This window comes from Giraffa tippelskirchi, chromosome 4 (genome assembly GCF_054371585.1).
Source record: "Giraffa tippelskirchi isolate mGirTip1 chromosome 4, T2T-mGirTip1v1.2.pri, whole genome shotgun sequence".
Classification (NCBI taxonomy): Eukaryota; Metazoa; Chordata; class Mammalia; order Artiodactyla; family Giraffidae; genus Giraffa; species Giraffa tippelskirchi.
Window position 1 is genome coordinate 189732392 of NC_137278.1, and position 23094 is coordinate 189755485.

The following is a 23094-nucleotide window of genomic DNA, read 5'->3' on the forward strand; positions in this document are numbered from 1 at the left end:
AAGTCCTGGTTGTTCTCCCTCGAGGATTCCTCTCCAGTAAGGGCTTGCCATCAATCTGGTTGATTTTCATACCCAGGAGGTGACTGTCTAACAGACTGGACTCTGAGTTCCTTGAGCTCCTCTGTTTAGAGACATTTTCCCTCCCCTGCTTTCAGCCACCTTGAACTGCTCAGATCAGTAATGCAGAAAGCCCACCCTTTAATGTAGAAAGTCCGCCCTTTAATGGCAGACTGTACCCTTCCAGATGTTTGTTTGTTTCAGTTGTCCCCTTTCCACCTGTTCTTCTGCCTCACTACTGTACCCGGCAAGCCCCTTCTCTCTCTCTCTTTTTTTTTTTTTGGCCTCGCCTCAGGGAATGCGGGATCATAGTTCCCTGACCAAGAATTCAGCCCTCCCTCCCTAGTGAAAGCCCTGAGTCCTAACCACTGGATCACCAGGGAATTCCCTCAAGCCTCTTCTTTATGGCTTTCCCTCACTCCCCTCCTGCATGCATTTCATTCTTATTCAGTTTAGATCTTTCAGTCCATCTCCCCACTATTTTGGCTTTCTTCATTTTTTTTTTTCAATCCATTTGTTCTTTCATTGCACGTACCTAGAAAAACTCCAGACCCAAGTAAGCCCTGCCATTCACTTTGCTGTCCCTGTTCTAGAGCAGCTCAGCATGGCTGGAGAAAATCATAAATCTAGGCTGAGTAGGACCACCATAGATTTGGTCACTCATCTCCTGGTCTCCCTACTCACCACCACCAAACAACCTTAGGACACACCTCTTATCAGTCCTGTCTCTCACTCATCATGGTAACTTTTCAAGTCCCTCCCTTCTCAAGCCTAGGACTAGCCCAGCTCTCCTTTCATTCTCAGCCGATGACTCACCTCCTTCAGAATTATTAAACAATCATACACAAACAATCTCATCTTCCAGACACAAGTCTAGAAATATACCTGGATATGTGAATCCGAGCAGAGCCCTGCCGCACCTTCCTCATTGCAGACCCTTCTGTGTTCCCCATTCTACCATTAGAAAAAAAAAAAAAAACCGTAGTTTCCCTGGCCTGTTTCAGAAAACAGACTCATGCAACTAATCATTGAAGGGGCAAAAGTGGGAGCTAAGAAGAGTCAGTCAAGCGAGGAAGGTGATAATAACTTGAGCAATAAGTAAAACTGAAGCATGGGATCATAAAGTCCTAGTTCTCCTCGAGAAAAACATATAACAGTGTCTGACACACGTCCTTAAGTTATTTCTTAGAGAAACCAGACCCCCCTCCCCTGCCTTAGGTGGAAACTGCTGACGCTAAACACATAGACCCTAGCCTGGTTGGAGCTGGAAAATGCATGATTGAGATTCCTGAAACGCCACCTTGTCACCTCACCTTCTACCCATCAGAAAAGTGTCCATGAGCTGATCACACACCCTGCAACCCTCACCCCAACATTGTCTTTAAAAACCTTTCCCTGAAGACCATCGGGGAGTTTTGGTCTTTGAGCATTAGCTGCTTGTTCTTCTTGCTTGGCACCTATAATAAACACTATATTTTCCTTCACCACAACCCACTGTCAGTAGACTGGCTTTGCTATGTGTCTTCTTCCCTTGGTATCCATATGTTTGTTTTCTACATCTGGGTCTCTGTTTCTGCTTTGCAAATAAGTTCATCTGTATTGTTTTTCTCAGGCTCCCCAAGTGGTGCTACTGGTAAAGAACCCACCTGCCAATGCAGGAGACGCAAGAGATGAGAGTTTGTTCCCTGGGTCAGGAAGATCCCCTGGAGGAGGAAATGGCAACCCACTCCAGTATTCTTGCCTGGATAATCCCATGGACAGAGGAGCCTGGCGGGTGAAAGTCCATAGGGTTACAAAGAGTTGGACATGGTTGAAATAACTAAGTACATACCATTTTTTCTAGATTCCACATGTATGCATTAATATACGATATTTGTTTTTCTCTTTCTGACTTACTTCACTCTGTATGACAGACTCTGGGTCCATCCACGTTTCTACAAATGGTACAATTTCGCTTCTTTTTATGGCTGAGCAACATTCCATTGTGTATATGGACAACATCTTTTTTTATCCATTCCCTTGTTGATTAAAGTTCTAAATTCTTAATGGTTTACAGAAAACTCCCTGGCTTACCCTTGCCTACTCCTCTGGCATTCTTTATTGCACGGGACTAGCTTTCTTCACCCCAGTCATACTGTATCTCTTTCAGTTCCTCAAACATCCATGCCACATCTTGCTTCTGGGTCTTTGCACAAGCTCTGCCCCTGCCCACATTCCCTCCTTCTCTTCCATTCAGCTAATTCCTGTTCATCCTTCAAGGCTCAGCTCAAAGGACACCTCCTCAGCGAAGCATCCTTGACTCTCTAGAATAGGTTAAGTTAAACTGTCATGCAGCCATGAAATTAAAAGACGCTCCTTGGAAGGAAAGCTATGACAAACCCAGACAGCGTATTAAAAAGCAGAGATATCACTTTGCCAGCAAAGGTCTGTGCAGTCAAAGCTATGGTTTTTCCAGTAGTCTTATACCACTTGTGAGAGTTGGACCATAAAGAAGGCTGAGCACCAAGGAATTGATGCTTTCAAACTGTAGTGCTGGAGAAGACTCTTGAGAGTCCTTTGGACAGCAAGGAGATCAATCAGGCAATCTTAAAGGAAATCAACCATGAGTATTGATTGGAAGGACAAATGCTGAAGCTGAAGCTCCAGTACTTTGGCCACCTGATGCTAAGAACTGACTCATTGGAAAAGACCCTGATGCTGGGAAAGATTGAGGTCAGGAGGAGAAAGGTGTGACAGATGATGAGATGGTTGGATGGCATCACCGACTCAGTGGACATGAGTTTGAGCAAACTCCAGGATATAGTGAAGGACGGGGAAGCCTGGCATGGGGATGCAAAGAGTCAGACAGGACTTAGGGACTGAACAACGTCAGCAAAAACTGGTCATGTGCTCCACACTGTTTTTGATTATTGAGTTTAGTTATTCATAATGATTTATTTAATATTTGTCTTCCCCAGCAGAATGCAGGTTCCATGAAGACATTAACGTATCCATATCATTTATGGCTGTACACCCAGTGGCCTGCCAATGCCTCACAGTCAGGTCTCAATAATAGTTGCTGACTTGGGTGATTGAAACACAGATCTTCCTAGTTTGGTTTCAGTGTGCAACTGTAACCTAAAAGCTAATAACCCATCATATTTGTGCTTGCCTTAAACACTTTGACCTTTATTTTCAATTTCCAAAGCGTTTTTGGTGTGTACAATACCTCCCTCTTCCTCTTTTCCCCTTTTCTCAGTGATGTGTCACCAATTGATGTGTTTTAATTGGGTGAGGCACAGGTAATCTCCCTGTTTATAACTCTGACCTTTCTGTGAGCAAACACACAGAGTGAACTTTGGTTTATCTCCCACTATAATGTAGCTGCTAATTGCCGGCAGGCAGGCTGTCTCCTACGGTCCACGTGACCAGTGGGGTGACCAGAGAGGAGCGTGGGGACGAGTGGACTGAGGGACCCAGCAACAGGCTGTCGGGCTGGAGCTCCTGCCTCCTTGAGAGCCCCAAGTAAAGCCAGCGAGCCCAAGGAGCATGGTGCTGAGGGGAGGGAGGTCATGAAGACGCCACTGTTGGCCTTGGCTTTGTGGTCACTGCTCCTCCAGCCGGGGCTCCCGTTCTGGACCTCCCACGTGAGTCGAAACTGTCAGGATGGGAGCTACGAGATCAGTGTCCTGATGATGAACAACTCAGCCTTTCCAGAGTCCCTGAACAGCTTGGAAGAGGTGGTGAAGGAGGGAGTGAAAATCGTGAGGCAGCGTCTGCTTGAAGCCGGTAAGAACACGGTAACAGAATTCTCCTCCCTGTTACCTCCTCTGGAACCAGAGGGCTGCTAAGTGAAGACCTCGCATTCTTTGCCTGATCACCCAACCTTCTCTAAGGGCCCTTCTCTCTTTCAAGGCAGTAGATCTTCAGAAAGAAGGATTTGAGTCCTACCTCAATGAATTTACTCATGATACGCTCTGCTGTAATAATGGATCCGACCCAGGTGTTCACAGCAGTGAAATGCCCCAAATAAAACTGGATTTACTACTCAGTGTCAGGGCCTTGGGTTTCCTTCTGCATCATCTCAGAGACAGGATTTGGTCTGGACTTGAGATTTCACAGGGCTGCCTATCAAGAAGATGAATCAAGTAAAATTTCTACAGATGCTGAGTCTTTGATGAAGATTTTTAATCCATCTATTCTCTCTTTGCATCTCTGGTGGCGGTTCTTGTAAAATGCAGTCGATGTGATAAATTTGCAATCAAATTCAGTGTATGCATGCTAAATGCCTTCAGTTGTGTCTGACTGGTGTGACTGCATGAACTGTAGCCTGTCAGGCTCCTCTGTCCATGGGAATTCTCCGGGCAAGAATACTGAAGTGGGTTTCCATGCCCTTCTCCAGGGGATCTTCCCCACCCAGGGATTGAAGCTGAGTCTCCTGCATTGTAGCATTGTAGGCATATTCTTTATCATCTGAGCCACTAGAGAAGCCCCAAATTCAGTGTGACAGTCCTTTATTGTACCCCTTTTTTCGGAGGATGAGAAAATTATTTTTTATGTTTTATTGAAATAATAGTTGATTTACAGTGTTGTATTAATTTCTGGTGTACAGCAGAATGATTCAGTTGTTCATATATATATTCTTGTATTCTTTTCCATTGTGGTTTGTCCAGAGGATATTGAATATAGTTCCTTGTGCTATACAGCGGGTTCTTGTTGTTAATCCATCCTACCTATACTAGTTTGTATCTCTTAATTATTAAAATGAATTATAGCATTAGGTAAAACATGTATGATAAAGAGAAAGTTATCACCCCTGATAATTTCCAGTCACCTGGATATTTCCAGATTCTTTTCATGTGCTTCCAAGTTTCTTGTTGTTAAGAACATCGCTGGAGTCATTACACCACAGAAACACTTTTCTGTCCTTCATTTCACAGTATTCTACAAGTGGCTTTCCTGGAGTTGGTTAATCTTCATAGTATCATGTGAATGGATGTCCCATATCTCTTAGATACCCTTCCAGATCATCTGGTAATTCCCTACAGTGGGGTATTCCATTGTTTTTAGTTTCTCATAATTATTTCAAAGCTACTGCAATAACTTCCCAGGTGACTCAGTGGTAAAGAACCCGCTTGCCAATGCAGGAGACGTAAGAGACACAGGTTCCATCCCTGGGTTGAGAAGATCCCCTGGAGGAGGACATGGCAACCCACTCCAGCTGGGGAATCCCACAGACCGAGGACCCTGGAGGGCTGCAGTCCATAAGAGTTGGACACAACTGAAGCGACTTAGCACTCACGTACAATAAACATTTTCACAAACGTAGTTTCACTCCCCCCATGCCTTGAGACGAGATTGCCATAAGTGTGATTACTGAGTCAGTGACTGTTTCATACAACTTAAAGATTACTTATGGATGAGGATACATCCTCTAAGGAGACGATGTCTTAATTTTCTTTATTTAAAATTCTGTGTCAATAGCAGCAGTAGTTGTCATACATCATGTATGTGTGATAACTGTCTTCTGTACAATATACATTTCTTCAACCCAGATTCAAATATAAATGGATGGATCTGATCTAGAGCCATAACGTAACTAGGAGGTCATTTAATAAAACCCCCTTATTTGGGCAGTGTGATGTAGTAGAAAGAACATTTGATTTGAAGTCCGAGGATCCAAATTGGTGTCCCTTTTCCAGAGCTTTCTCTCTTTGTGACCTGTTTATCTTTGTCTACCTGAGCTCGGTGTTCTTGTTTTTTGAGTACCAGTAGGTGCTTGGTGGGGCTTCCAGGTGGCTCTAGTGGTAAAGAACCCACCTGCCAAAGCAGGAGATGTAAGGGATGCAGGTTCGATCCGTGGGTCGGGAGGATCCCCTGGAGGAGGGCATGGCAACGCACTCCAGCATTCTTGCCTGGAGAATTCCATGGACAGAGGAGCCTGGTGGGCTACAGTCCATAGGGTCTCAAAGAGTCAGACATGACCGAAGCAACTTAGCACACACACACAGGTGCTAGGTAAGATATATCATCTCTTTACTCACCACAGCTCTGTACAATCAGCATTGCTGACACCGTTTCACAGCAGAGGCTTAATAACTTTGCTGAAGTCATGCAAGTTGTCTGTTTGAAGTAGGAGTCACACCCGTATCTGTCTTATTCCACAGAGTGTATCATGTCGCCACTGTAAGATCTTTACCCACCATGAACTAACTTGCTCATTAACATAAAGTAGTGGAACATTGTGGTTAGAAGCAGAGGTCTGGAGTCAGACAGAGGCCAGTTCACATTCTAGCCTTTTATCCAACCGTTTATCACCTGTGACCTCGAGCAAGTTATACTTAACTTTTCCTAGCCTCAATTCCTTCACCTATAAAATCAGAGTAAATAGTTTCCTCTGGTGAGTCTGGTGTGAATTAAATGAGGAGATCCACATAAAGTGCTTACTTCACTGACTGACCCATACTGTGCACTCACTGAATTGCCATTGTGTTTATTGTGGCCACTCTTCCTGTTGTTCTTGTCAAGGACGTTGATGTTGTGGTTGTTGCTGTGCTCTTGCTGCTGTTAGCAGAGCAAGTTACCCAGCACATAAAATAAACAGCGCAGTGCGTTGCTCAGATATTGATCTCTGAACTCACATAACCTGAATTTGCACTTCTGCTCCATCATTTACTAGTTGAGTGACACTGAGCAAGGTATTGATTCTACGTTCAGTCATCTCATTTGCAAAATAGAGTCAATGATGGTGAGGCCTTTGCATGAACTCAATAGGAGGAGAATCAGAAGGTGGAGGGGCTTGAAAGAATAAACTGAGGCCCAGATTTCTGCATCTGATGATGCATTTTGTCAGATGGATGGTTATGCATAGTAAACCCAAGAAATGCAGCTTGTGGAGGAAAGATGGATTCACGGTCTAAGCTTATTAAGCATTGATGTTTGGGAAAAATTTAAGACAATATACTTAAGGGCTAACTTGAAGAATAGAAAGAGTTCAAATGTCAGTGATGTCCAAGTGGAAGAGAGCAATGTTTTCCCCAAGTACTTAGGAAAGCTTTGTGGGTTTGGAAGAATACACAGGACTTGGTGGAAATCTTGAAAACAAGATTCCTTCAATCTTAGGAAATCAACTTCCCAAGGTTGTATATGCCATGGCTAAACACAGTAGTTCATACCCTCAACCCGGTCCATACCCCCTACCTGGGCCATACCCCTTGCCTTGTCCATACCCTCCACCTGGTCCATACCCTCCACCGGTCCCCCACCTGGTCCATACCCTCCATGTGTCCCCCACCTGGTCCATACCCCCCACCTGGTCCATACCCCCCACCTAGTCCATACCACCCACCTGGTCCATACCTTCCACATGCTCTCATGTGCTGAGGGGGTCCCTTTCCTAGACTCCAGAGCCCATATCCAAATTCACTTTGGTCCCATCCCATCGTCAAAGCTCCGTATAGGAGAGAGAGCATCTGAGATCACCCTGTATTCTATAACATCCCCCTCACCCTTCCAGTACTGAGATCTCATGGTATGGTGTGCAGATGGCAAGCAGAATAGGGTTGAAATGACACCTGAGGAACTGCTTATAAGTTAAGCTTTAATTTGAAATCCCCATCCCGTTGTCTAAAAAGTGTTCAGTGGAGGCTTCCCTGGTGGTCCCGTGGTTAAAGACTCCATACCTCCACTGCAGGGGTGTAAGTTCGATCCTTGGTCGGGGTACTAAGATCCCACATGCTACACAGCGTGGCCCCAGAATATAACTAAACAATATGCTAAAGTCATTAAAGTGGTAATAAGAAAGAAGTGACAGGGAGTGACATAAGAACTCAGAACTCAAATATTTCTGGGCCTAAAACTGGATATACAGTTCCCCCTCCCCCAGGATCAGTTGGCAAAAGATAAATCTCACAGCCAGTATAAACTTACTGAGAAATAATACTAGTCTTCTCTTTCTCCTCATTCTGGATAACAGGCCTCAATGTGACCGTGAATGCCACCTTCATCTACTCAGAAGGTGTGATTTATAAGTCCAGTGACTGCCGGAGCAGTACCTGTGAAGGCCTTGATCTCCTCAGGACGATTTCAGTGAGTGCCTGCCTGTGCGGGGTCAGCTTTGACCCTCCTTCCCTGTGGGGATGGTGGCTGAGTTCCCCGACCTGTCTGCCAGCACTCCACCTATCCGCCAGCATCTCCCCTGTCCGCCAGCATCTCCTCTGTCCGCCAGCATCCCAACTGTCCACCAGCATCTCTGCTGTCCAACAGCATCTCCCCTGTCCGCCAGCATCTCCCCGTCTGCCAGCATCCCACCTGTCCGCCAGCATCCCAACTGTCCACCAGCATCTCTGCTGTCCAACAGCATCTCCCCTGTCCGCCAGCATCTCCCCTGTCTGCCAGCATCCCACCTGTCTGCCGGCATCCCACCTGTCCACCAGCATCTCTCTTGTCCACCAGCATTTCCCCTGTCACCTCCAGCTACACAGCAGAGTGATTTGGAGATGGGGTGCTCTGACTCTCTCCCCATCTATTTCCCAAGTGAGAGGGCCCTCCAGGAACCCAGGAACGTAGGGAGCACCTTAGCTATGTTGTCTGTACATAGTCAGTGGTATGGAGGGGGATTATTTTGTTTTCAATTGTTTTTAAAAGTCTTAAAAAAAATTGAAGTGTTGGTATTAACTGATGTGCCTTTGTGTCCCCTCAAGAAATATCTGAGGTGCCCTATTACAAACATATGTTCCAAAGCCCTGTGTGCATTTGTGCTCAGTCATGTCCAACTCCCTGGGGCCCCATGGACTGTAGCCTGCCAGGCTCCTCTGTCCACGGAATTCTCCAGGCAAGAATACTGTACTGGGTTGCCATGCCCTCCTCAATGGGATCTTCCCAACCCAGGGATCGAACATGAAGCTCCTGCCTTGCAGGCGAATTCTTTACTGCTGAGCCACTGGGGAGGCCCCCAAAACCCTACACCAGAGACCTATTGCAAGTCATCACCATATACATGGTCCCAGGTTGATTGTTTAAGAGTGGAATCTGAAACCTAACTTTAAAGTAGTAACTGTAATGTCAAAATCTAGAAATAGGAAGAGAGAGATTCTTGCCTACATCCTTCTCCCACCCCCAGCCCTAACCCCAACCAGAGCTTTACGGAGCTGAAGATTGTTCCAAGCTCTCTAGAGGCAAGTAGGCTGTGAGATGCCCCTCTGTGACAGAAACCTAAGAAAAAGCCCTCCAGAAAGCAGAGCGCTGGGTACAGAGCATGGTTCTGAAGCTCTAATCAATAACAGAATCAACCTGATTGGCCACACTCATGTCAGGAGGCGTGGCTCATTATAGTCTTTGTTCTAAATCGTGGAGGGTGCTGAGCGAGCAAGAGTTGAATACACTCCACTTTGCAGTTCTACAAAGGTGTGTCTCCTCTCTCTACCTCTCCAGATGAAGATATAACCTGGTTCTCCAACACCATCGATGGAATATTACTAGTTGGGTGCCCCTTGAGAAAGGGTGGAATATGAGATCTATAGTCTTCAAAGCAGTTACACTGCACTTTGTTCTCCGCAGCCCTGCTTGCCGCTTCCCCGAAAACCGGAACTTGCCCTCTCTCTCCACAGCCCCTCCACATCTAGGCTGTTCACCACGTGGCCTACAGATACTGCTGATGCTACAGTCTGCCTGTCCCTCTTCGGCCACTGGACATCCTCCCCTTGATAAGAGAGTCCAGGTTCACGTTCCGGCAGCACGCCTTCGGAGGGATTCTCTTCCCTCCTCCCACAGCCTCTCCCAGCTCAGATATCCCAGAGGTGTTAGAATGAGAGAGAAAGGCCCACTTTCCAGCCTTCTCGGAGCCTCCCCCTTGCCCGCTTCTTTCCTGTGCAATGATTCATGTTTTATTTTTAGGGATTAGTTGTTTTTCTTTTCTCCTACAGAGTAAAAAACAGATGGGCTGTGTCCTCATGGGGCCCTCGTGTACCTATTCCACCTTCCAAATGTAGTAAGTAGCTTGGTTTGTTGTTTTCATGCCCCCGTGACTTGAAGTCACGACGAAATCATCAATATTTAAGTGATTTATCAAACAGCAATCTAGTTCAGGTAATACAGTCAGGGGTGTGGGGCCCTCGTATCCTGCAGCCTCTCTAATAACTGTCATGCCTTCATCCAGGTAACTATGCCTTTGTTCAGTGTGGGGTGAATGACAGTAGCTGTTCAGTTCAGTTACTAACAACTGAGCGTGAGAAGCAAAACAGCACAGATGAAGTTGCGGCTTCCCTGGTGGCTCAGTCGGTAAAGAATCTGCCTGCAATGCAGGAGACCTGGTTTTGATCCCTGGGTCGGGAAGATCTCCTGGAGAAGGGCATGGCAACCCGCTCCAGTGTTCTTGCCTGGAGAAGCCCATGAGCAGAGGAGCCTAGAGGGCTATAGTCCATGGGGTCGCAAAGAGGCATGACTGAACTGACTCAGCACTGAAGTTAGACTCCTGGAAAGATGCAGGGAAGATAGTGAACTTGGATAATTTGAAAATTGAATAAATGAAATATTCCCAGACACAAACACAAAGGAAAGCACCCTAGGGCCTTAGCACGGCTCTGTTCCATCCTTAGGTCTGTAAGAATAGGAACAGTGGTAGGATTCTTATTTCATAGCACTATTTGAGGATTATATGAACAACATACTAAAGTACTTTACACAGTGCCCATATCAACTTAGAAGAAAAAATCTTCCAGTATATGTAAAGGGAAAATACTTCTCTGGCTTCTGGAAAATCACCCCCATCCCTCTTGTTCGTCCCATGCAGTGTAATTCTCACCACCACAAAATACTTCATTCTATCAAATTACCTTTCCCCAATAAAAATCCCTCCCACATGCCTTTCTTGCACCTGTTCCATCTCCCCCTCAATCAAGATCACTCTTTGTCTACACAGAGAAAACCTATAACAGGCCACCAAAGATGGGAGGGGTTGCTATTTTCCTTTCTCAAATACATATTAAACATCTTCATTCGAACTAGGCAGACCAGTGATACTGAGGTGAACAAGCCAGGTGTGATCCTCACCTTCATGGTGCTTGCAGTCTAGTGGAGGAGACAGAGATTAAACAGATTCTCTCTCAAATGATTACCTGGTTTCAGGTACCAAAGTTCTCCTGATAAATAAAGAGAGATTTAATCTAGGACCTGATGGATCAGTAAGAATCAACCAGGCAAAGAGGTAGGGGCATAGCATTTGTGGCATTTGTAAAGACCCTGATAGAAAATAAAGCTTGATATGTTTAAGGCATGACTGCAGCCATGAAATTAAAAGATGCTTGCTCCTTGCAAGAAAAGCTGTGACCAACCTAGACAGCATATTAAAAAGCAGAGACATTACTTTGTCAGCAAAGGTCCATCTAGTCAAGGCTATGGTTTTTTCAGTAGTCATGTATGGATGTGAGAGTTGGACTATAAAGAAAGTTGAGCCCCGAAGAATTGATGCTTTTGAACTGTGATTTTGGAGAAGACTCTTGAGAGTCCCTTGGACTGCAAGGAGATCCAACCAGTCCATCCTAAAGGAGATCAGTCCTGAATGTTTATTGGAAGGACTGATGTTGAAGCCGAAACTCCAATACTTTGGCCACATGATGCAAAGAACTGACTCATTTGAAAAGACCCTGATGCTGGGAAAGAGTGAACGTGGGAGAAGGGGATGACAGAGGATGAGATGGTTGGATGGCATCACCAACTCAATGGCGATGAGTTTGGGTAAACTCCAGGAGTTGGTGATGGACAGGAAGGCCTGGTGTGCTACAGTCCATGGGGTCTCAAGGAGTCAGACACGACTGAGTGACTGAACTGAACTGACCTGATGTTTAAGGAACCACAAGTAGATCCATGTGCCGAACAGGAGAAGGAAAACCATAAAGTCCTCAGGTGATGCCTGTCTCAAAGGTAGTCTGAAGCACCTGCATGCTCAGTTGCTAAGTTGTGTCCGACTCTTTGGGACCCCGTGGACTGTGGCCCGCCAGGCTCCTCTGTCCATGGGATTTTTCCAGGCAGGAATACTGGAGTGGGTATAAGAGCTGAAAATAAAGCAGTGCATGGAGGGGAATTTCAGGGACATCTTTTGGGCTTCACAACATTTGTAGTAGCTGTGGTGACCGATTTTCTGTTTTTCTTAGCCCTACGCCCCAAAGTCCGTATGTCCTATCCTAGATGTTAGGACAACCCAATGAAACTCATCTTAGAATAAATCAAAGTAACCAAGCCACATGTGTGTGTGCTTGTGCGTGCTAAGTCACTTCAGTCATGTCTGACTCTTTGCAAGCCTATGGAGTGTAGCCCACCAGGCTCCTCTGTCCATAGGATTCTCCAGGCAAGCATTCTGGAGTGGGTTGCCATGCCCTCCTCCAGGGACCAGGGATGGAACCCACGTCTCTCACGTCTCCTGCATTGGGAGGTGACCACTAGCACCACCTGGAAACCAAGCCACATATACAAGAAAACATCCAGAGTATGCTTAGAATGTAGCATACGTTCAATAAATATTCTTTAAATTCACCTGTGTGGGAGGGACCTATGTGAGTCAAATACCTGCTTGAAAGACCCTATTTCATTCTTGTCATTTCCACCCACATGCTGAAACAGCTTAAAGAAGGATTTTACTTGTGCTGCTTCAGTTAATCCTGATATTGGTTTATTTCTCACCTCTTGGCACAGCCTTGACACAGATTTAAACTATCCCATGATTTCAGCTGGGAGTTTTGGATTGTCATGTGACTACAAAGAAACTTTAACCAGGATGATGTCTCCAGCTCGGAAGCTAATGTACTTTTTGGTTGACTTTTGGAAAGTCAATTCTTTTCAATTCAAACCTTTTTCCTGGAACACTGCGTATGTTTTCAAGAATAGTACAGAGTCTGAGGACTGTTTCTGGTAAGCAAAACCATTAATATCCTTCTGACATTCAGCCATAAACCATGGAGAGAAACCATAAACTCTCAGCAGACCCCTAGTTATTATCAGATGCTCATTCCATGAAGTTACAGCATTGGGAATGGAAACCAACCCACTTTCTTACATGCAACTGGTACATAGTTTACGTTTAACTGATTTCGTTCTTAAGCTATAAATATATTTAGATAAGGCTGCTTGTTACTCCTATTTGAACTAGATATATTAAACAGAGTTTTCTGAAGTAGGTACCCCTTAACTTCAGGTCAAATTGAAATTTCACTTAGAAGCATATGACACTTCCTCTGATTTCATGACCTAAATCAACAGCAACAGCTAATGTTTCATATTAATAAAAAGGAATCATATGGAGTGTGTTATATGTCTTGAGAACTCTGAATAGATGTTTTTTTAACATATTTTCAAAAAGTTGCCTTTTCTCATAGAGTCTGTTAGTTAACAATGATCTGTTTTCCTTGCCTCGATGTAATTGATATAAAGTGTCTATGTAATGGTAAATACATTGACTAAATATTTTTCTAATTCTCTCCAAATAGCATAAGTGAAGTAGCAGTAAGTATAGCTTTGATGAAAACTTTGGTTCCACTAAAAGTGATTAGAAGTGAATAAATAAGTAAAAGTGAAGGGGCCGAAAGAAATATGATGTCATTAATATAATCAACATACATTGCATGTGTGACACTCTGCAGTTTTGAAAGTACTTTCACGTTAGTTTTATCAATTCCCCACAGTAAACCCTCTGTAGAAAAGAGGACGAGTACCATGATCTCTGTTTTACTGATAAGGAGAATGGAAATCAAACATGATAGCAGAGAATATGCATTCTGCCTGTCCTACACAACAGGTTAGAAATCATTTCTCTCACAGCTTTTCAGAGGAATAAGACTGTTGGGGAGAACAGAGTATCGGGCACCATTGCTAAAATGAAACTACAGAGCTCACACAACTACAGCAAAGGTGGCAGAAAGAATGAGTTGAAGGAACCTGCAGTCTGTCTCCACCAAAGCATGCAGAGGACTAAAATAGGTTACCCCTGAGAACACACATCTAGGGAACTGTAACAATCAACACTAGGCATCATCTTAGAAGCTTCGGGGTGAATAAAAGTCTGTTCATACAGGAGGAAGAATTACTCCTATCAGCTCTGAATTTTTGTGCTATAGATTCAGAAGTTTCCATTTCTCTGTGATAATGGGATGCGAACAGAGTAGCCTTCCTTCAGCAAATAGCAAGAAGCTTTTAAAAGAGATTTGGGAAATACCTCCTGTTTGTATGAATACACGAAGATCCCCTGAAACTGTCCCTATACTCTCCCTAAATTAGACATTCATCCTAACCCCGGATATCGTGGTGTGTATTGTCCATTGTGTTAACAGTGGAAATGGATTTTAGATGAACGAGTCCCCTGGAGAGATCTGTAAGCAGTGAGCAAATGACATGGAAAGCCATGAAGAAACTAAGCTGATTCTTAGAGTTTCTCTTTGTTTCTGTTCTAGGTACCTCAATGCTCTGGAGGCTGGAGTTTCCTATTTTTCTCAGAAACTAGGCTTCAAGGAGATGTTGAGAGGAGACACTGAGTTTCAGGCTATCTTAATGGACCAGAACAGGAAAAGCAATGGTAAGAGGACATGAAGCAAGATCTTTTTTTGACGGCTACTTCCTCACAACCGTCACCTCCCTATGAGTGATTTGGACAAATCTACCCCCCAGAGCTGTCATCATTACTATATATTTTGTGTGTTTGGGAAGATCTGTAGCTGCTTGCAACTCCATTATATGGTTCCTTTTGCAGATTCAAACCTTATCCTCAGAGAAATTAGCAAAGTAGGATATTAACATGGGACTTCCTTTGCAGTCCAGTAGTTGGGGTTCTGCCTGCTAAAACAGGAGACACGGGTTCAATCCCTGGTCCAGGAAGATTCCACATGCCATGGGGCAGCTAAGCCCAAGCACCACAGCTACTGAAGCCCATGCTTTCTAGAGCCTGTGCTCTGCAACAAAAGAAGCTGCCAGAATGAGAAGCCCTTGCACCACAACCACAGAAAGCCCTTGTGGAAGACCCAGTGCAGCCATAAATAAATAAATAAAGTAAAATTTTAAAATATATCAGTGTCATGAAAGTAATGATAAGGCTAAAATCCAGCTTTTATAAACCAAAATGATATCACAATCCCCACCATCAGTGAACTGCTTTTTAAAAATACATTTATTTATTTGGCTGTGCCTGGTCTTAGTTGTGGCATTTGAGATTTAATTCCCTGATCAGGGATCAAACCCAGGGCCCTTGCATTGGGAGCGTGGAGTGTTAGCCACTGGACTACCAGGGAAGTCCCAGTAAACTGCTTTTTAAGTTCGCCACAATCTAATACACTGTTGAATCTGTGACGAATCCTCAAATATTCTGAATCCTGTTTCCCCAGTGACCAAGAGGACGTATTTATTGATATCTAGCCTTAGGCAAAATTACAAGATAAGCCAAAACTGTTTCACTTGGCTTTATTCTCTCTTTATTTCACCTGCTCAGTGATCTCTCATTTATAGACCAAGTATGAAAAGTGAATGGTATAAAATCATTCTCACTAAGTAATTCAGTGATTTATTTCACCCTCCACAGAATTCTTTTTACAAATAAGAATATATCAGAATACTTATGTATTAAAGATTCTTTTTACAAATAAGGATATATCAGGAATCAACTGTCAAATTTTCTACCAGAAAAGGTTCTTGCTTGGCAGGATTTCCTGGTATCCCTCAAAACATCATTTGCTGTCATTATCAAGCATTTGCCATATTAAGAACCTACCATTTGCAAAACATTGACTGAGATATGGGAAAAAGGAAACATAAAATGATTCATGTCCCTAAAATGTTTTCAATTCAACTGGACAGCACAGTGTAGGAAAACATCTAATGAAGGGTCTCCCAACTCACTCATCTTACTCATCAAGCCGTGCATTTCGGAAATCTGGTTACAATGCATTGGAGAGCTTAGAGAGTCAGATTGGAACCCTGTCACTGAGTTCTGAGTTAAGAAGCTGCAAGCAAAACCCAAGGAAAGGTGCTTAGGAAGATTTTATTAATGCTCACATTAACTTATATATTTTCCAACAACTTTACATGTGGGTAGTGCATTTCATTTATTAATGAAAATAGTTTTTGTAACTACTCCAGCCTTATGTAATGGAGTAAGCACTAAACAGACTCAAATACTTGACTATCAGCTGTTTCTGTTGTCTACCAGTTTTTTTTTTATCTCATTGGCATCTTGGCTATAGTTTCCTTAAATCAGTAAAATTAAGGAAATTGACTAGATGATTCTTTTTTAAAGATAAATGTATTAATATTTGTTTATTTTATTTTTCGGCTGTCTTGGGTCTTTACTGCTGTACATGGGCTTTCTCTAGTTGGGGCAAGCAGGAGCTACTCTCTAGTTGCAGTGCACAGGCTTCTTATTGCGGTGATTTCTTTTGTTGCAGAGTGCAGGCTGTAGGCACACACGCAGTCTTCAGTAGTTGTGGCTTGCAGCCTTTGGGGCACTGGCTCAGGAGTTGTAGCACTCTGGCTTTAGTTGCCTTGCAGCATGTGGGATCTTCCCAGACCGGGGATCAAACCTGTGTCCTCTGAGTTGGTAGACAGGTTCTTCACCACTGGACCACCAAGGAAGCCCTGGCCTAGATGATTCTTTTTAAGATCCCATGCAGCTCTACTCAGACTCTGTAAAAAAAAACGGGGGGAGAATAAATTTGAGAAATTAGTGTTAATCTTAAAACACAAATGTAGCATAGACTTACTGAGTTCAGAATCAAGCACGTGGTTCCCTTCTTGCCTGGGAAGAGATTATTGTATATTTTTCTCCCTGTCTTGCTCTCCTGCAGTGATTGTTATGTGTGGTAGACCGGAAACCATCCGCGACCTCAGAGGTGACCGAGCAGTGGCTGAAGACATCGTCATTATTCTAGTGGATTTATTCAAGTAGGTATAATATTTGGAAGAACTCTCCTTTCAGAAAGAAAATAAGGATTTCCAAAAGATACTCTCTTTTCTCATGTTTTTCATAGCCTCAAATGGGACTCAGTATAAAGATAATATTTTAACCAGTGTTTCATTTCTTCTTTATCATTCTTATTTAATTCATTATAGCCTTAGCAGAGATGCATACCTTTGATATCATCGCTATCATGTCTAAGGACCATATGAAAGTTTTCTACTGTGTGACACAGGAAACTCTGCTCAATATTATGTAACAACTTACATGGGAAAAGAATTTGAAGAAGAATAGATACATGTGTGAGCTTCCCAGGTGACAAAGTGGTAAAGAATCCACCTGCCAAGGCAGGAGACTCAAGAGTCTGTTTCGATCCCTTGATCGGGAAGATCCCCTGGAGGAGGAAATGGCAACCCACTCCAGCATTCTTGTCTGAAAAAATTCCATGGACAAAGGAGCCTGGTGGGCTGCAGTCTTGGGATCACAAAAGAGTCTAACATGACTGAGCACAGATACACGTATATGTATAACTGAATCACTTTGCTGTCCACCTGAAACTAATGCAACATTGTTAATCAACTATACTCCAATATAAAATTTTAAAAACTAAAAAATAAGTAAATAAATACAAAAGTTTTATTTAAAAAGAAAAAAATTATTAAACCCACATGCCCATTCAACAAATATCCTGGTCTCCAGCCTGATCGTAAGGTCTTTCTCCCAGGCAGTAATAAATAAGCTAATATCCCCGTCGTATTTCTGAGAACATGGGCTGTATCTGTGCCTTCGATTGCTAGTGGCCTTTGGTCCTAGATTATTTTTCCTTCAGCCACCTTTGGTAAGAGGAAAGTTCCCATTAAGTGAATTTGATTGACACGATTATTCTTTGCCCTCTGCAGCGTGGTTGCTGGGTGGTAATTTTCCTCTGCACTGCGCTGGCACTAAGGGGAGAAAATTCTGGAGAACAGAAACCATCTTTTATCACATCCCCTCTTTGTTACCACTCATCTTCTAATGTAGTTACCGTTTTACGGAGAACCCATAAAAAAAAAAAGTGCCAAGGTAATATCTGAGTCAGATTAAGCTTTAGAAAGGTGTTGCTGGTACCTCTTGTGTCTCTTGCTTCATCAGCTGAATCATATGACTCCACTTATCTGACTGGACCATTGATCATTTGCTGTCTGTATTCAGACCAGAAGCTATTTCCGTGGTGTATTATATCTGATTAGTCATTTCAGACACCTTGAATGTACTTGTCCCAGTGTTAAGAAAAATGAAGCATGGGAACTGCAGGCTTATCTAGTTTATGAAGATAATATAGTCAGCTGAGCCTTTTAGCTGCAGAATACAAGAAAGAGGGCAGAATTATCAATACTTTATTCCCACAACCACATTGATAGCCACTTTCAATAACTGCTTTGCCTCCTGGAAGGAGGCCTCAGTGGAACCAGTTTGGTGTAACTTTATTTTTAGAAACTCCTCCATCTACTGCCAAAGTGTTGGCCTCCTTTTATCACTATTCCCTAAGGACACCTGGCTCTGTTTTGGGAAGATCATGAGATTCATTTGAAACTAGACATAACTTGGGATTTCAAATTATAATTCTGACACTTTCGGTTCATTTGCCTCTTGGGTATTACTTAGCATCTTGAGATTAAGTCTTCTCATTTATCAAGTGATAATAAAAATATCTATAAGGATCCTTTAGGATGAGGTGTGGAAATATAAACAAACTCTTCAACACAATCCTCAGCACATAGATATATTCACCTATTGTTTGAATATTAAATGATGGTCATCCTGATTAACAGCAGTTCAAGCATGTTAGATTATTTGCAGATTAAAACATTAAAATGATTAACAGGTACTTCTCTGGTGGTCCAGTGGTTAAGAATCCACCTTGCAATAACAGGGGAGACGAGTTCGATCTCTGGTCTGGGAACTGAGATCCCACATGCCTCGGACCAACTAAACCAGTGCTTCACATCAAGACATCCCATGTGACGCAATGAGGATCCCTCATGCTGCAACTAAGACCCAACGCAGCCAAATAAATAAATATCTTAAAAATAAATAGATACAGTATCGAGGGTCCTAAGTGTGCCAAATGTGTCTAGGAATTGAGGATGCATACTGCTACGTTGCTTCAGTCGTGTCCAACTCTTTATGACCCCACAGACTGTAGCCTTCCAGGCTCCTCTGTTCATGAGATTCTCCAGGCAAGAATACTGGAGTGGGTTGCCAGATCTCCAGGGGATCTTCCCAACCCAAACAGCAAAAGTGAAAGTGAAAGTCGCTCAGTCGTGTCCAACTCTTTGCAACCCCATGGACTATATAGTCCATGGAATTCTCCAGGCCAGAATAGTGGAGTGGGTAGCCTTTCCCTTCTCCAGGGGATCTTCCCAACCCAGGGATCAAACCCAGGTATCCTGCATTGCAAGAGCGTGTCTCTTATGTCTCCTGCATTGGCAGGTGGATCCTTTACCACTAGCACCAACTGGGAAGCCCAGGAATTGAGAATACAAGGACCAGTTAGCTAATGTTACGAAGTATACAGTGTTAGAGAAAATGCTTCATTTTTTTCATGTGTATGTTTCACCATCTGGAAAGTAAATTTAATTCATAAACTTTCTCTCTACCCTATCCCTAAATCTCTAAAGTGTTATGGACACTTAAGGAAAAGAAAGTTTCTAGGTATCAGCCAGGAGTCATTAAACCTTGAAAACAAGCTTACATATCGAGGGCTCCCCAAAAGTCTTCCATCTTTTTAAAGAATTATCTGCAGTGAATTGCTAAAGAAATAAATGAACCTCTGTTTGTTAGTATATTCTAGATCCTTCATGTTTATTTTAATTTCAGAATAACCTATCAAAATATTTATTTTAAAAATATTAAAATTCATATAAACTTTATAAAAAAGTAAGTATCTGTATTCTGATCTTCCCTTTCCATTTGTGTTTGTTAACCACAGCATCTCAGTTCTGCTATTCAAGGTAGCAGGTGTAGAAAAAAATAAACTTATCTGGGGAAAGTAGAAAATTTTGCAGGGGAAAAAAAATGTTTTAAAATATCTCAAAGCTGATGTACGAATCGGTAGGAGTTCCATTTCCATTTTTTGGAGCAATCTGATTTTCATGAGAAACTTGTGCTTTTCATTCCAGTGACCACTACTTCATGGACAATGTCACAGCCCCTGACTACATGAAAAATGTTCTTGTTCTGACCCTGCCTCCGGAAAACTCCGCCTCAAATAGTTCCTCCTCCAAGAATGTATCACTGGTAAACTTCATAGACATATATACTCTTATTCTTCTGGCAAGGGTAAGATACCATGCTTCCATTTAGGACCCAGATTCTAAAATGAGCAATTTTTTCCCCCACTGGTTCCAGGTCACTCAGCAAATGTTAACCAAGCCAATTATGTGTAATAGCAGGCTTCTTGCTATTAAAACTCCAGGACTTCCCTGGTGGTCCAGTGGTTAAGAATCTGGCCACCAATGCAGGAGACACAGGTTCAGTCCCTTCTCCAGGATGATTCCACATGCCATGGGGGAATCTAAGCCAGCGTACCGTGACTACTGAGGCAGCAATTCTAGAACCCGTGCTTAGAAGCCACCGCAATGAAAAGCCCACACATCGCCACTAGAGAGCAGCTACACTTGTCAGAACTAGAGAAAGCCCACACACAGCAATGAAGACCCAGCACAGCCAAAAATAAATAAATAAATTTTCAAAAAATCAGACTCTTTCTGTATGTCACTGTGCTAGGCTGTAGTCCAGCACCACACTGCATGCTGCTGTAACATCCAAACAGAAGCGACATTGTGGGATGATCAGAAGAAGCCCTGCTAACTTAGGGGAAGTACATATTAGACAATGTAGAAACTTTCTGCTGGCCCTGGTATCAGAGTTCTGCCTTTAAAGATCCATATTCCCAGGTTAAGACACAGTCCTTTATTATCATTAGGTTGATTATCATCCGAATTTGTACAGGAGAGGCCTGGTTTATTCCTCTTATTCCAGCATCCCATCTGGTTTAGCATTTGTCCCAGAAGAAGAGCCTCCAACTGAACATTAAATCATTAATGTCTTGATTAAATGCAAGACCCCAGACTCTAATACCACATTGGATTTTGATGGTCACTGCACTTTAATGCAGCTAAACTCACTGGATGTTTTCTGCCCTCACACATGGTTGAGAGCAGGTTTGGAGAAGGGACGGGGGGAAGGGGTGGTCAGTCCTGAAGACCCCAAACAACTTTAGGGTGATGAGACCCAAAGAGCAGCAAGGAAAGTTGGGGACCTTTGAGAGAATCACCATTTTGCCTAGACTGGCAGTTCTAAGCCCTCTGTTTTGCAACCCTGCCAAAATTTGGGGCTGTAACCCCTTTGGGGGCTGGGTCTTAACTGATGCTTTTCATCTCATGAAAAGATTATTTCAGCAAAAGACGCTGAAGCCAATGAGAGATGTTTTTGTTTTTCCTTTTTATATTTTCTAGCAAATATACTCCTGGGTGTCATATTCAGATTTCACTTGCACAGCTTCTAGGCTCTGGCAAAAGTCTGATTCTTTACAGGCGGGTGGGACAAACTCTCTGAGCTGACTGAGCTCATTCAGTCTCAGGGGCGCTGAGCTTTCAATCCAGCCCAATTCTGTGAAGACCACAACACAACTGTCACAGAGGCAGAGGAGTCCTGACCCTTTCTTACATTCCCCAGGGCAATACCCAATCAGGGCATACCCAATCAGGACTCTCTCCAGAGCAAATACAGTGGTATCATCCAATCAAAACTCTTCCTATCCATCACGATACCCAAAGGCAGTGGGGTTGTTTTTGTTGCTGTTCTCTTTTATTCTCAAATGAAAACATTATTTCTATATAAAACCTTATGAGAATTGAAAATGCTGTATGTTGTTCTTCCTGGTTGAAATAAAATATTTTATCATCATGGGAAGGAGGAAGCACAGCCACTTTTAGCTCCTTCCCTAAAGGCACTGTTCACAGTTTATTGATCCCAAGAGAAGACAGAATTGTGATGTGGGGATGAGAAAGATCCCTGGTCCAAGGAAAGTTTTTCCAAAATTTCCTTTAATCCCATCCCTGCAATTCCATTTTACCTTTCCAGTTACCCTGCTTAACCCCTGTTTTTACCAGGTTTAAGACCAGAATCTTGTATTTTTTGGGAACTCATTTTAAGATTTTTTCCTTTCTAATTTAGGCAAAAAATGATTTTGCTGCTGCCTACCTGGATGGAGTCTTGCTTTTTGGACATATGCTGAAGATATTTCTTGAAAATGGAGAAGATGTTACCACCTCTAAATTTGCTCATGCTTTCAGGAACATCACTTTTGAAGGTACCAGTTTCCTAAGAGTAAACTACAATTTACTCACAATTTCTCCAGAAATCTGATGAAATATGGACAGTAAAGAGAGGGTGTGGCAATAGATGGGTCAACAGTTAAATACCTTTAACTTAACTGGAGGCAACAAATGTGCAAAAGTTCAGTTGTTGGGTAGAATGTTCTGTATTTATCTGTTATATCTAGTTGGTTTCTTGTTATGTTCAAGTCCTCTATTTTCTTACATATTTTCTATCTTGTTATTCTATTCATTGGATAAAGTGGAGTGTTAAAATCTCCAGCTATTATTGTATAAAAGAGTGCATGTGTGGTCAGTTGTGTCCAACTCTTTGCTATCCCGTGGACTGTAGCCCGCCAGGCTCCTCTGTCCATGGAATTTTCTAGGCAAGAATACTGGAGTGGGTTGCCATTTCCTACTCTGAGGGCTCTTCCCAACCCAGGGGTCAAACCTGTGTCTCTTGCATCTTCTGCATTGACAGGCAGATTCTTGACTACTGGCACCACTATTGTAGAATTGTTTATTTTGTGCCAATTTTTGCTTCATATATTTTGTTGGTCTGTTATTAGGTATGTAAATGTTTATACTTGTTTATATATTTTTGCTCTATTGAGTGTTTTATTAATATATATAATGAAAGTCTTTGTTTCTTATAAACTTTTTTGATTAAAAGTCTGATCAGTTTTATCTGATATCAGTATAGCCACCTCTGCTCTCTTGGTTAATACTTGCGTAGAATATCCTTTTCCATCCTTTCGCTTTCAAACCATT

At 42.9% G+C, this 23094-nt stretch overlaps 1 protein-coding gene across 28 annotated transcripts in view; it reads left to right on the forward strand.

Annotated features, from left to right (window-relative positions):
• The window catches only part of GUCY2C (guanylate cyclase 2C), a 103882-nt gene that overhangs the window by 35716 nt on the left and 45072 nt on the right, over positions 1-23094 (forward strand). For 9 of the 28 annotated variants that reach the window (XM_081589212.1, XM_081589221.1, XM_081589211.1 and 6 more), the window contains 7 exons: positions 8012-8124; positions 9960-10024; positions 12724-12939; positions 14475-14596; positions 16854-16950; positions 20125-20242; positions 22184-22319. In XM_081589212.1, the coding sequence (XP_081445338.1) occupies positions 9972-10024; positions 12724-12939; positions 14475-14596; positions 16854-16950; positions 20125-20242; positions 22184-22319 (742 nt within the window). In that variant the 5' untranslated portion in view covers positions 8012-8124; positions 9960-9971. Of the gene's footprint in view, positions 1-3420; positions 3826-8011; positions 8125-9959; positions 10025-12723; positions 12940-14474; positions 14597-16853; positions 16951-20124; positions 20243-22183; positions 22320-23094 lie in introns of those variants that run through there. The other 19 variants (XM_081589224.1, XM_081589223.1, XM_081589220.1 and 16 more) reach the window with 8 other exon arrangements.